At 38.8% G+C, this 12,361-nt stretch overlaps 1 protein-coding gene across 4 annotated transcripts in view; it reads left to right on the top strand.

Moving 5' to 3' along the window:
• Positions 1-12,361, top strand: part of cep89 (centrosomal protein 89) — a 54,282-nt gene that overhangs the window by 10,480 nt on the left and 31,441 nt on the right. For 3 of the 4 annotated variants that reach the window (XM_056382988.1, XM_056383006.1, XM_056382997.1), the window contains exons 9-15: positions 771-854; positions 1,654-1,757; positions 2,942-3,057; positions 3,192-3,372; positions 4,612-4,779; positions 6,574-6,715; positions 9,215-9,304. In XM_056382988.1, the coding sequence (XP_056238963.1) occupies positions 771-854; positions 1,654-1,757; positions 2,942-3,057; positions 3,192-3,372; positions 4,612-4,779; positions 6,574-6,715; positions 9,215-9,304 (885 nt within the window). Of the gene's footprint in view, positions 1-770; positions 855-1,653; positions 1,758-2,941; positions 3,058-3,191; positions 3,373-4,611; positions 4,780-6,573; positions 6,716-9,214; positions 9,305-11,969; positions 12,060-12,361 lie in introns of those variants that run through there. The other variant, XM_056383015.1, reaches the window with a different exon arrangement.

Here is a 12,361-nt window from a genome sequence, read left to right as displayed (position 1 = left end):
TCTGTTGTTACTATACAACTGTGATATTCTTTACTACAGAAAACGTTGGAATAGATTTCCTGTGAAATGTTTCCATTCCTTGTACAGAAGAAACGGCAAAATACAAAACATTTTTTTCTACAGTTACTTAAATTGTTTTGGGTGTGTGAAGGACATTTAAAGCTGACATACATTATTGACCATGGCTATGATGATGATATGCTGACTGACTTTTTCAGGGTCTCCTCATCCCTGTATAAATGATTACACTAATATAACATGACAGTAATCTAAGGTGGTTAATGGTCAAATTTAGCTAATCAATATTTTTAACATGGCTAGCTAGTTTAATAGCCAAGTAATTTATTTTTAATACAGGTGGATGATAATTTAAAATAATGCCTATTAAGTTAAAAGGCTGGCCAGTCTTTTCCATCTCAACCTCATGAAATAGATTTAATGAGTGAAATCATTCCTGCTCAGTCTGATAGTTTGGAAGTTCAGGGCCAGATTCACTAAAATAATTGCACGAAAGAAAGAAGGTATGCGCCATCACTCAAATGACCAAATCAGAATGACAGGTTGTTCAGTATCTGTCCACAATTACTGGAACCCTGCAGAGTAAATAAGGAAAATAAAGCCCATTTGCATGTGGTATGGCTCAGATTTACCAACCACTGTGACTAGTGAGCTCAAAAGTGATTTCCTGCCTTCAGTGAGACCTATATGGGAATAGATTTATTTGATGTTGTAGCTAATTTGAATAATTTCTGTTTGTCCTTTTTTTGTAGCTTGACACAAAGTATTTATCTCCTCTACTGCTGGCCTACGAAGAGAGGATAAAAGAGAAAGATGCACTTCTGCAAACCACAGAGGTAAAAGTGTTTATGACTCATTGTATGCATTTGTGTGAGTTTCTATTTATTATCCCCTCAGTCAGCTATGATGTCAACTTTCATGATAATGTTAGTGGGCTGTGTTATCGGAGCAGCAAAAAGTTAATCAACATGTGTTGCCTTGGATATATGCAACCCATGGGATCAAAACCAGCAATACACTTTGTGGTGAACATGACAGAGTATTTGTCTAGGTGTTGTTTTTTTTATTTATTTTTTTATAAAATGGCTACCTAAACAGTGTTGAGGCTGTGCATAACTTAAACTATGATTGTAGAGGGAAACAATGGTATTTGTTGTAAGGCTGTTACTGTAAATGGTGGAGGAACTGAAATTTAGTTTTTCTTCATCCTCAAGCACAGACTTTGATAATAATAGGTTATTTCAACTGTCAAAAGAAAATGAAGAAGAGAAGAATTTATTGGATGCCGATTAGAGATCCTTCAAAAGAAACTTGACATTTTTCACACAGCCTTCTTTTGTTCCTATTAGACAAATAAGAATCAAAAAGCATTCAGTGACAGTCTTCAGGGAAAAAGAGTGTCATGCATTGGACTATTCAGTTGCCAGTGAGATTGTACTCAGCAGGTTTATGTGCATGGTGGTAACAGTAACAGTGCCAACAGGAGCACAGGTTGTAGTCACAGTCAGGAATGGTGTCTGGCTACGGGATCCCTAACCCTTGGAGTAGAGTTCTGTTTTTTTTTCCAGTTTAAAAGCTCTTATCTTGCATCCTTGAAATCAGAGGTCTTTGTGTGTCTGTGTCTGCTTGTAACAGGAGGAGGTGAAGAGGTTGCGTGTTCATGTAGAGCAGGTGATCAAAGAAAATAAGAGACTCCATGATGAAACTGCAAAGGTTGGAGGGGTCAGCCAGAAAGACTGGTAAGAAGAAATCTATTCTGTGTGTGTGTGTGTGTGTGTGTGTGTGTGTGTGTGTGTGTGTGTGTGTGTGCGTGTGCGTGTGCGTGTGTGCGTGCGTTTGGTGGTTCAACACTGTCAGCACTTGCTTGACTGTCACCACTCATTCTCCTCGTAGTGGAAATACCTCCTCTTGTCTGTCTTGGGGCCTGTTACTAATGTTTCCAGTATATTGTGTGAAATGATAAAAAAAAAGTTGTAAAACCTTTACATTTTCCTCTGTGCTCCTATATCTTCCCCTTCACTACTATTTCTTTCATGGTCCCTCTAGCTCACTGACACTTACAAACTTACAGTATCTTCTCATAGTAAGTAGCTCTGGTGAGTCAGATAATTGCTTTCACTTTAACATGAAACAGCTGCAGTTTGAGACATTAATCTATTAAATTGTCCATCTAACATTGTTGCTGTTGCTCTCTAGTAGTAGGTGTGTGTATTACTACTTATACATTTGCACACATTTACATTCAGTGTATTCAGAAAGTGCTCTTATAGAGACCAACTTACTGAGTCGACCACTGAATACTGAACAGTTATTTACTATCCAGTATTCATGATTATGACAACACTACCACATTTAATGACAACCATATCACCCCATTTACTGATGATTATAAGAGAAAAAGGAACTCCAGGTTGGAAACTCCTGATCAGATTTCACTTTTGTTACTGTAGAATATATTACCTATTATTGTGCTGTCCTAATATGTAAGACAAAGTGTTAAGAGCTGTTTACAGTACATCAGTTTGCATGCAAACAAAGTAATCATTTAAGTGACTCACCATCTCTAGCTTGATGCTCATTCCATAGATTTTCAGGTCAAATGGTAAATCCTGTGTTTTTCAGGCTCTTTCACTCAGAGATCACTGATTGTTCTCCAGTCCACTAATGCATCCAAAACTAGTTATGAGGATAAAGAACGCATTACATTTAACTTAAAAAGGTGTATGTAATACAATTCTTTTATAAAATCAATATAAGATTATAAAGAAAAAGGTATAACCTATTCAGTACCAGTTAATACAGTGATATGTGTTTTTGTTTGATAATTTATAACTGCTATATTCATGTTATTCCTGAAATGACTTTGTGCTTTGCCTGTGTAAGTATAGACATAATCTCTCTCCCTCTCTCTTTCACTCTACAGTCATGAGCTACAACAACAGGCCATTCTGGTTTTGAAGGAGAACCAGGTTTTGATTGATCAACTTGAGGCTCAGCATGTTAAGGCCAAGGCCAACCATAGTAAACACCACTCTGAAGGTACTGGCTACAGTGAAAAACTTAAATTTAAAAATCAAGTTCTTATAGCTAACTTTAGATGCAGGTTCTTTTCTCTGATCCACTCTGCTTTCATTTAGACTGTTTACACTCAATTTCCCTTCTCCTCTCTGTAGTATCCAAGGTGTCTAAGCAACTGCAGTTGTTAGAGGCAGAAAAGCAGCATTTGCAGGAGGATCTGGAAGAGAGCAGGAGGCAGGTGCAGAAAAATATGAGGGAGGTCCAAGTTCTGCAGGCCCGCTTGAAGGATGCTGTCACCTGGGATGAACACTGCAACATTGCTGGGAAACTCAGAGGGTACTGCATCAATGTCTTATTTTATTGAATATTTCTAAAATATGAATGAATCAGTATCAACAACTGTCCTTCTTCTAAGTGAGGGCACCGTTGTTTTCTCTCTGTGTTGAAGCGAGAATAAGAAGAACTTAACACAAACCCTGAACAGTTTATGTGTATAACAGTTTATAAGTAATACAAATTCTCACTTGCTGTATAGAAGTCCATATTCTCATCCAGAAATGCCAGATGTCAGAGCTCCTCATTGCTAACACTTCACCTCAGCTAAGTTTTAGTTCAGTTTATTAATTCAGTGTAGATTTGATTTGTAGCATATAAAACAGGAACTAGATGAGAAGAGCAAATGAGTAGCCCCTGAGGATTTGTGCTTTTAATTGCAACAGAGAGGCACCGGGATGTGAAAAATACATTAATGTGGTAGAGCAGAATCATAGCTGTAACTGTTTTAGTTATGTTTGATTGAGGAGGGAAAGAAAGCCCGTAGGCTTTACACATATCAATCTAAATAAGTAGTGTAAAGATGTAAGTTAGGATTAGTTAGTATATTGGTACATTATATAGTGACAGGATACATTTATTAATTAAAAGTATTTTATTTATGTCAATTACCTACTGTATGTACACTCATTTCATTTCTACTCAGTGTGAGCGACTGTACTCTACACTTGCTGTCATTTACTTGTAGAGCAGAGGAGAGATAGGTTGACGTTCAGTGCAATAAAAGCTTTCCAAGTGTTATAAATCCCTCTCCAATAGACAGATGTCGACCCCAAATGTCTGAAAGTCAGGCCAAGATATCAGTCACTGGTGACAGTGGTGAGGATGCTAGTTGCTGCAGTTTCATGACCGCTGTCCAAGGACCACATTTCTAGGAGCTTCTAGGACCTTTTTTGTGACAGCGCCAACTACTGAATTGGGTAAAAATAGGGGTAGGGTTAGTGTGTGTAGAACAAATCGTGTTTCTAATATGGATTGGGCAACGACACCACGCAAATACTACTTTCTGACTTAGTAGGTGGCAGCTGCATGAAAAACTAGGGTCCTAGAAATGTGGGTGTATGACTGTGGACCTGTGGAAACTGCTGCCTCCTCTACTACAGGAACATGCTACTCGAGCCTGCTTCCCCACACCCCCCCCACGCACACCTGTTCCCCCAAGGCTGTCAGCCTAGGGGAAACACTGATCAAGTAGCAGATGTTGTGTTATAATGTGCTGTAAAGTCCGCTTTTGGCTCTCAGGCAGCTGGAGCAGCAGGAGAAAAAGAACAAGAGTGAGATGGACCAGCTGCATCTTAGAGTGTCCCGTCTGCAGGAAGAGAATAGGAGTCTGGCTCTGGACAAAGCCAATCTGACTGCTGATATAAAGAGAATGGAGGCTGAGCTTGAGCTTACCAGACAAGCCAACAGGTACTAAACATTCACAGTTCTTTGTCTGCTGTCATCTCACACATGAATCCTGGCACATGCCACACAGATCCTTGATGGATTTGCGTCTTAGACATGCTTTTGGTCAGGTCAAAGTATATTTGGATTTACACCCAAACTGGATTTAGGACACTACAGTCAAAGTAAATTAGGTTACAGTCTAAGTCCAAAAATTATGCAGGAGATGAAGCAGTCACTTTGTGAAGCTGAGCAGGTAGCTGTTACAACAAACAGATGGAGCAGCTTGTTCAAAAGTGGGATATTACATTACCACACACTTCATGTCAAAAGATTGGACTATACAAATGCTCTTCTCCAGACCTGTGGGTTGTGTGTTGTGTGTTGTTTGACCATGACCATGTTTTGAGCAAGGTCTCTAACCCCTAGCTGCTCAGTGGCCAACAGATTAGCATGTGGTTGTGCTGGGCAGGTTCCAGGTGTGAGTGTATACAACTGTATGATCAGAACTTACCTGAAAAAGTCAACTTGGCTCTCAGTGAACTCCCCTGAATAAATAAAGGTTAAGGGTGTACTGCTACTGTTATTATTGCTACTGCTACTTTAGATGAGACTAAAATGTGTGGTCAGTACTGCTCCAGCTATTATTATTTGGCATATTTTAAAATGTGTTTTTTTGTTGAACAAACATTTTAGCACAAAGCTATGCATTATGTAGTTAAAAATAGGTACCGGTAGTTAAATGGACATGTTCTAAGCATTCTAAGATTGGTATGTGGTTCTTAATAATATGGTATAAAGTAATTTTATTATGTTGTTAAATGCAGAAGAATGTAGTTATTTCAATCAATAGTGTGTTTTCACTTTTTTACTTGTTTAGGGCTCTTCTAGGGACTGTGTGGGTACAAACTGTGTTTGTTGGACATCTCCTTCAGTCTGGTAGCTTTGTTCCACCTGTTCACATGTTCATCTTTTTCTTATTAGTGCATGGACGTTTAATGACTATGTATAGTTCCCAAGATAGCTCTGCCCAAAATAGACAGAGGTGCATTCAGCTAGGATAAAAAACTGCCTGTGCAGTGCCTCTAATGGTTACAGTTTTGGCTAATAATTACTGAATCAAGGTGTGACATGGAAAATCTCACCAAACTAAACAGGAAGAAACATGAATACCTCGTTAAATCAAATTGCCCACAACTGAAGTTTTTCTCATGTTTAGATAAATATTCTCACTCCAAAAAATGAAAAGAAAAACATGAAATTCCTAGGGTGATGTTATTTAAACCACTGTACAGGCATAAGCTGAAGTTTACAGTGGCTTTGAGACAGCATCACAAATACTATCGTTCAGATCAGGTTATTTTCCAACAGTGCATCATATATTTTGTGTCAGGGATTATAGCCGTTCTAAAATCTGCTCTGGTCTCTGCAACCTTCCTCTGCTCCCTGTAGGCAAGTTGAGATTAATGTTGTCTTTCTCATTCTGAAGTGTGAAGATTGTTGGGAGGTGTTTGATTAACCAACAGTTTTTTCACCCTGCCTGCATCGAGCTGACAGGGTCTCAAGATATTATCCACTAAGCTCTCTTCTCTTTTCTGTTCCTTTCCTACACTTATATCTGCTATCTTCCTTATCCTTAACCCCTGTTACATTTTTCCTAAATCTCCTCGCTCCTCCGGTTTGTGCTCCTGTGTTTTGCAGTCCTCCTATCCCTCTCCATCCCATTGCATATTTTTTCTCCCTACTCTTTTTCTCCATCTTTTGCTTTAATCCTCGTTTACCTATTCTGTTCTTCTGTCCCGTCTCTCCATCATCCAGGAAGGCTGAGAGGAGGATGAGTGTATTGAAGCGGCAGAAGGAAGAGTGTGTGTTGAAGGAGGAAAAGATTCGGCATTACCTTGGAGCTGTCATTTCTGTGGCAGAGCATGTTTCGCAGGAGAGAGACCAACTACTACACAGGGTACTACTGATGTTACTGATACTGTACAGCAATTTTATATTAATCATATAATATATAGAGAGTTGTTTTTGGAACTATAGAGTTTATTTAACCTTTAGGCTGTCACTAGAAGTGTCAGCCGTATGATTTGACAGCAGTGTACTTGATCATTTGCTAGGTATTTAATTAGTGTGCAGGCAGGTGGGATTATAAAAACAACCACAGCAGAGCTGGCAGGCACCCAGAGCACAATTTGACAGTCAGGAAATACTACAGCAGCACGGACAACCTGGGAAATGCTTGGAAACCATAATGCTGCCCTCTGCATATAGTGAGAAGCAGCAACAGATCCACAGAGACAAAAAAAACAAAAAACTCTTCCAAAACCTTTTGCGCCTGGGGACTTCATTTATCAAACAGGTGCAGTTTCCCCTGCAATCTGAGGCACACTCTTCATGTCAGCAGTAAAATGCAGGGACAACTGTGTAAGTATGATAAGTGTGACTAATTATGCATTCGACTGAATTTACTGAGGTGCCTGCAATAGACTTGTCACAGCGGGAAAAGCACAGGTGTAATTGGAAACAACTGCATTCCATTTAGTTCGGATAGACTCATCGTTCTGGTATTACATGCTGGTTGACTGTCATGGCTTACTGGTACATTGATTGAGCAATAAATGGAAAACCGCTGCAGCTAGCAATAGCCCTGTACTGAGAAGACACTTACAGTTTGGCTGCATTTCCCTCAGGATTTCAGAGAGACATCACAGAGCGTCTGTTGGACCTGCTGCACTGTCCCACCAAGTTCAATTTTCAATTCAATATGCTTTATTGGCCTGAATATGAGGTAGACAATATTTCCAAAGTGTCACAGACAATATAATTATATTAGAAAAAATAACACATATATAAACGTATATGTCAAGATTGTGGATTGTGTATAATTGTGTCTTTGAGACTTCCATCATGCAACGCATTTATCCAGGATAACTGGGTAGAAGAGAGATGTATAGATGTGTGTATATAACATTACATAACAACATATATAACATTTGTTTAATAACTTCTATGGAATGAATATGAAGTAATCAAGCTTAAAGATTTGGACATATTATAATTTTGGGAGTGATAAATGATTTAGGTAAGATTGAACAATGGGAATTGTCCAGAATGACATTTCTTTTCTAGTGGACTAGTGGAAGTGTTGCGAGCGCCAACTCCAGGCCACATACCCTTGAGAAGGCAGTGCTCTCACTCCAGAAAAGTTAATTAACAGCCTCCTAGTTCTGTTAGTTTACTAAATGAGCTTGATTTATGTGCAGGCTGCTGACAGCTGCAAAAACTAAAACGAGGTGACAGGCATCACAAAAGAAATAATTTTTACTTGACAAAGGCTTCAATTTGATCAAAATCAAGCCACAATATACCTCTTATTAAATCAAAAACTAGAGCTTATCTGAAACAAATAGTTGAAAGCAAAGGAAGTACTTCAGTATGTACTTGGCTCAGTCAGCGTCATGTCTGGAAGAAGAATGGAGAAAATTTTTTCTGGTAAATGTTAATGGATGCAGGGACTTTGCCATATCTGTTTAGACGATAAGCAAGAGCTTGTAGAAGGTCAGCTTGACACTATATTAGAGGCAGCAGGTCTAAAGCTAACAAGAACCTATTTTTTCTGGATGAGGACAAGGTGACCACAATGATGTGTGTGTGTGTGTGTGTGTGTGTGTGTGTGTGTGTGTGTGTGTGTGTGTGTGCTGGTATTTAAGCTATTATAGTTGTTTATTTGCTGCATTTTGGCTGGAGCACAGAGCAGCAGAACTGTTTCTATGTCCACATTTAAAGAACACTGGCACATCAGTTAAATTTTAATTGTTGTTGACTTCAGTGACTGAGACCACCAGGATAACAGTATTTTATGTTTAGACAGCTTGCTGATGTTTCTTAAAATTTTGAGTTACACTCTCTTTTCTGCATTTTGTAGTGAATATCAAGTTATTTCCTGGTGAAATCCTGGTAATTATACAATTAGGGACTGAAACTCTTTCAAAAAGACAGTTTATTAGATTAATTCTCTAAATGAAATTATAGTAAATTAACATTTACTGAGGGCACAATGAAACTCCGACCCTCTTTTAACAAATCTGTGCAGATTTGTAACTTTTTAGAGGCAGAGAGAAGTCAGATTAGGAATCAGTGCACCAGCTGTGTTATATGCTGACAGAAATTGTTTGGGTTAATAATTTGATATTTAATTTGTATTGCTAATCGCTTCTGTAATTTCCATGTACCCCTTTTAAAATCATTGATTATATAAAACTGAAAATAGGTAGTTTGTGGCAGTGTTTGTGCCTCTCAAAGGGCGACTGCAAGTTTCAACAGTCTTTCCTTCTTTTCTTTTACCCATCTCTCCCATAATCCTTATTTCCAATTTCCTTCATCCAATTGTGCACTCCACCCCCCTCTGTGTTCCACTCTTAGATCAGTAACCTCCCATCTCCCCTCTCTACCTCACCAGGCTTCAGTTCTTCAGCAGGAAAAGCAGGGATTCATCAGCAGGATACTGAATGGCACTGTGCGATTTGGAAAACTACAGGAAGAAGTCAAAGTAAGTTCCTTTATTCAAATATTACTTTCTGACTAAAATCAACCCCATGGCCCATTTTATCATAAGAATTATGTTTCAGCATTTTTGAAAAGGTAAACCAGTACAGTGGATTTGCTTCATCTTTTAGTGGCCTACATAGAGGATTAGGGAGTTAACCAGATCTGTTGGATCATCATTAGTTCTTTAAAACTACCTTGTTAAAATAGTATATTAAAAGTAAATTCAACCATAACCCATGATGCCAGGTCAGCTTGTGAGGCTACTGCTTTGGCTCAGTTGATGCATAAACCTAAACTTCATTTTGCCCAGGATGACACTCCAATCTACTTCCTATTGATCAGGCCACTCCACTGCACTTGATAAACCATCTGTTATCGGCCCTCACCACAGTTGTGCCACTCAGATTGTCATCTCTCGAGCTGAGCGTATTGGGTCTCTAAGGACTTTAGTTTACAAGAGTCCAGAATCACACCACACACAATCTGTGGGTTAAATGTAAAGAAAACATCACCATAAAGACATAATGATCAGCTATGATATCAATGGCACTGTGTGTACTGGTCTCTGAGACTTTGATCCACTGATCTCAGAGCATCCCTGCGACACTGCTGCTGCTGTTAGTTATGGAGTTCTCTCTAACCTGTGGTAATGCACATGTCCATACAGGCCGTTATTTTTTTTTCATATACTTTATTTCTGCTGCTTATTACTTTCTGTATATTATTAATTTATGGACTATACTATATGCGACATATACAGTATATACAAAACTGAAACCTATATACAGATACTGTACAAGACAGAAATGATTTGAGGCAGTGGGCAGGCACGCACTCCCTTGCTCAGATCATAAACAGAAGGCTCAGTGCCAGGCAGGCAATCAGGTAAACTGGGGAGCAAGTCAAGCAGTGTATATGTACACTTTATGAGTAGCATGACGCAGTTAGCAGTATGATGTGCTGCTGGATAGGCAGTTGTAGCAATATTTGACTCTTTCAAAGATTTCTTACTTCTGGTGTAAGTTGTTTTACATGGAGGTTTTTTATAAAGGGCAGTTGCTGTGTAAGACACAACTATGGCCATAGCTTTTCTTCATCTATTCCGGGCCAAAACTGCATGGATTCTACCCCTTTTATGAAATTAAAATGGAGCCTATTCTAGGGAGTCACCATGGCAACCTTTTCTACATCTACCTACAATGTCATCTTGGTTTGAAACTAACTAGTATGGCTAACAGTTGTGCTGCAAATCCAACTGGTACAGCCTTTGTTTGTTTGTTTGTTTGTTTGTTTGTTTGTTTGTTTGTTTGTTTGTTTGTTTGTTTGTTTGTTATGCCAAACGTGAACACATTATTAGTCTGGCAGTATCAGTGCCTTGCTGTAGGTCCAGTGCTCTTTGTGTCTTCCAGCTGTCAGAAGCTCTTGTCACTCAAGCCACAGCAGGGAAAATATTTCAGTTCTTCTGACAATTTTATTAGTGTCTCTATAGCAACAGCCCAGAGTGAAAGAGTTGTGTGTTTATGTGTGTAATGTGATTTCTATTGGTGGTGATCAGACCATTGAAAGACGAGAGCTATAGATGTGTAGCAGGATATTATTCCCTTCCTCCTTTTGTACTTCACTAGTGTACTCGCTCATACCCCTCCAGAAAAACAAGAGATTAAGTAAGACAACACTTAAAGGTAGAATTATAGTTCTTCAAAGTGTAGCAGATGTTGTATTCGAGCTGTATATGATGTAAAGATTGTTTACAACATAGGTTTGAAACCACTGACTGTGATAGACCTGCCACAACACAATAAATGAATCATGCATCAGCAGGTAGTGATTTACCTTCGGTTAATCTCCCTCAAATATACTATTCAGATGACAATAAAGGTCTACAAGACGGTGGATACATTACTGAGATTTCTCTCAGATGTTCCATTTTAAAGCTCAATGATTATATTCTCTAAAAATTGAATTTCAAATGGTATATATTTTCTGCCTTACCGTTTTACCTGCCTCAGTACAGTACAATCCCTTTTGTATTCCGTTGCAGCTCATGGGGGCTATTGAACTTGATGAGGTGTTTATCCTCACAGCAGTTGGCAGGTGACTCATTCTGAGAGGGGGATGTAGATTAATTATATTGTGGATTTGTTATCTCTAGCTCTCACAGTTCATGTAAATTCCAGCAGTTGCTTTCTAACTCCACTTTTCATGTGATTGTTATAAACCTATAGCGACTGAAATGAATGTTGCTGCATTATCAATAAAAAAGACAGGGGTTGTGTTAGTGAGTGCTATAAAGGGAGGACAGATTGTGAGTACATTATTCATGTGTAATTAAAATTCATGCCCCATCTTTTTAAACACCTGAAAATGTTGAATATTTTATTGAGTGCTTGTATAAATATAGCAAGGTCACACGTTTGCATGACCCACGCTGCTTGACGTCAGCGTGAGATGACTTACAGGCAGCAAGCTGAATTAAGGAGTCTATACTATCATGACACATCCTTGATGAACTACACTTAACTACTGTCAACTGTGCTAATTAGTACATTTTTAAAGAGAGAAACAGTCCCTATAAAAACTGATGACAGTGAGGTCTGTGGATTATTCATTGGTATTTTGTTCAGAGTTGTCTTACATTTGGACCAATATGGTCATTCTTTTTTCAGATGTAGGACTTTTTTTGTGCAACCTGCCACTCAAGCTGAGAAAGATGAAAGGCAGGGTCCTGTAGATGTCGGACAGTACAACCAGCAGGACAAACGCTCCCCTGAAAAGCACTCTGTCCAACAGCTCTGCCAGTCAGGCAGAAAATAAAATCTCTTTCTACTGTCTGACCTGCTGCCATTGTCTGTCATCTCTCATTACTATGTTTCTTTCCTTTGTCTCTTCTTATTTTGTTTCCAGCTGGTTGCACTGTATAAATCAGTCCCAGCAGCACTTTATGGCTTATTACAGTGTGTCTTTGACCATCACAGTGCTTAAAAAAATCATAGGCTGACAGTACTCGCCTTATGATTTTATCGTCCAGTATTGGCCTATCACAGATATATCAGTATTG

Source organism: Seriola aureovittata, chromosome 1, assembly GCF_021018895.1.
Source record: "Seriola aureovittata isolate HTS-2021-v1 ecotype China chromosome 1, ASM2101889v1, whole genome shotgun sequence".
NCBI lineage: Eukaryota > Metazoa > Chordata > Actinopteri > Carangiformes > Carangidae > Seriola > Seriola aureovittata.
This window is presented reverse-complemented; position numbering and strand designations above follow the sequence as displayed.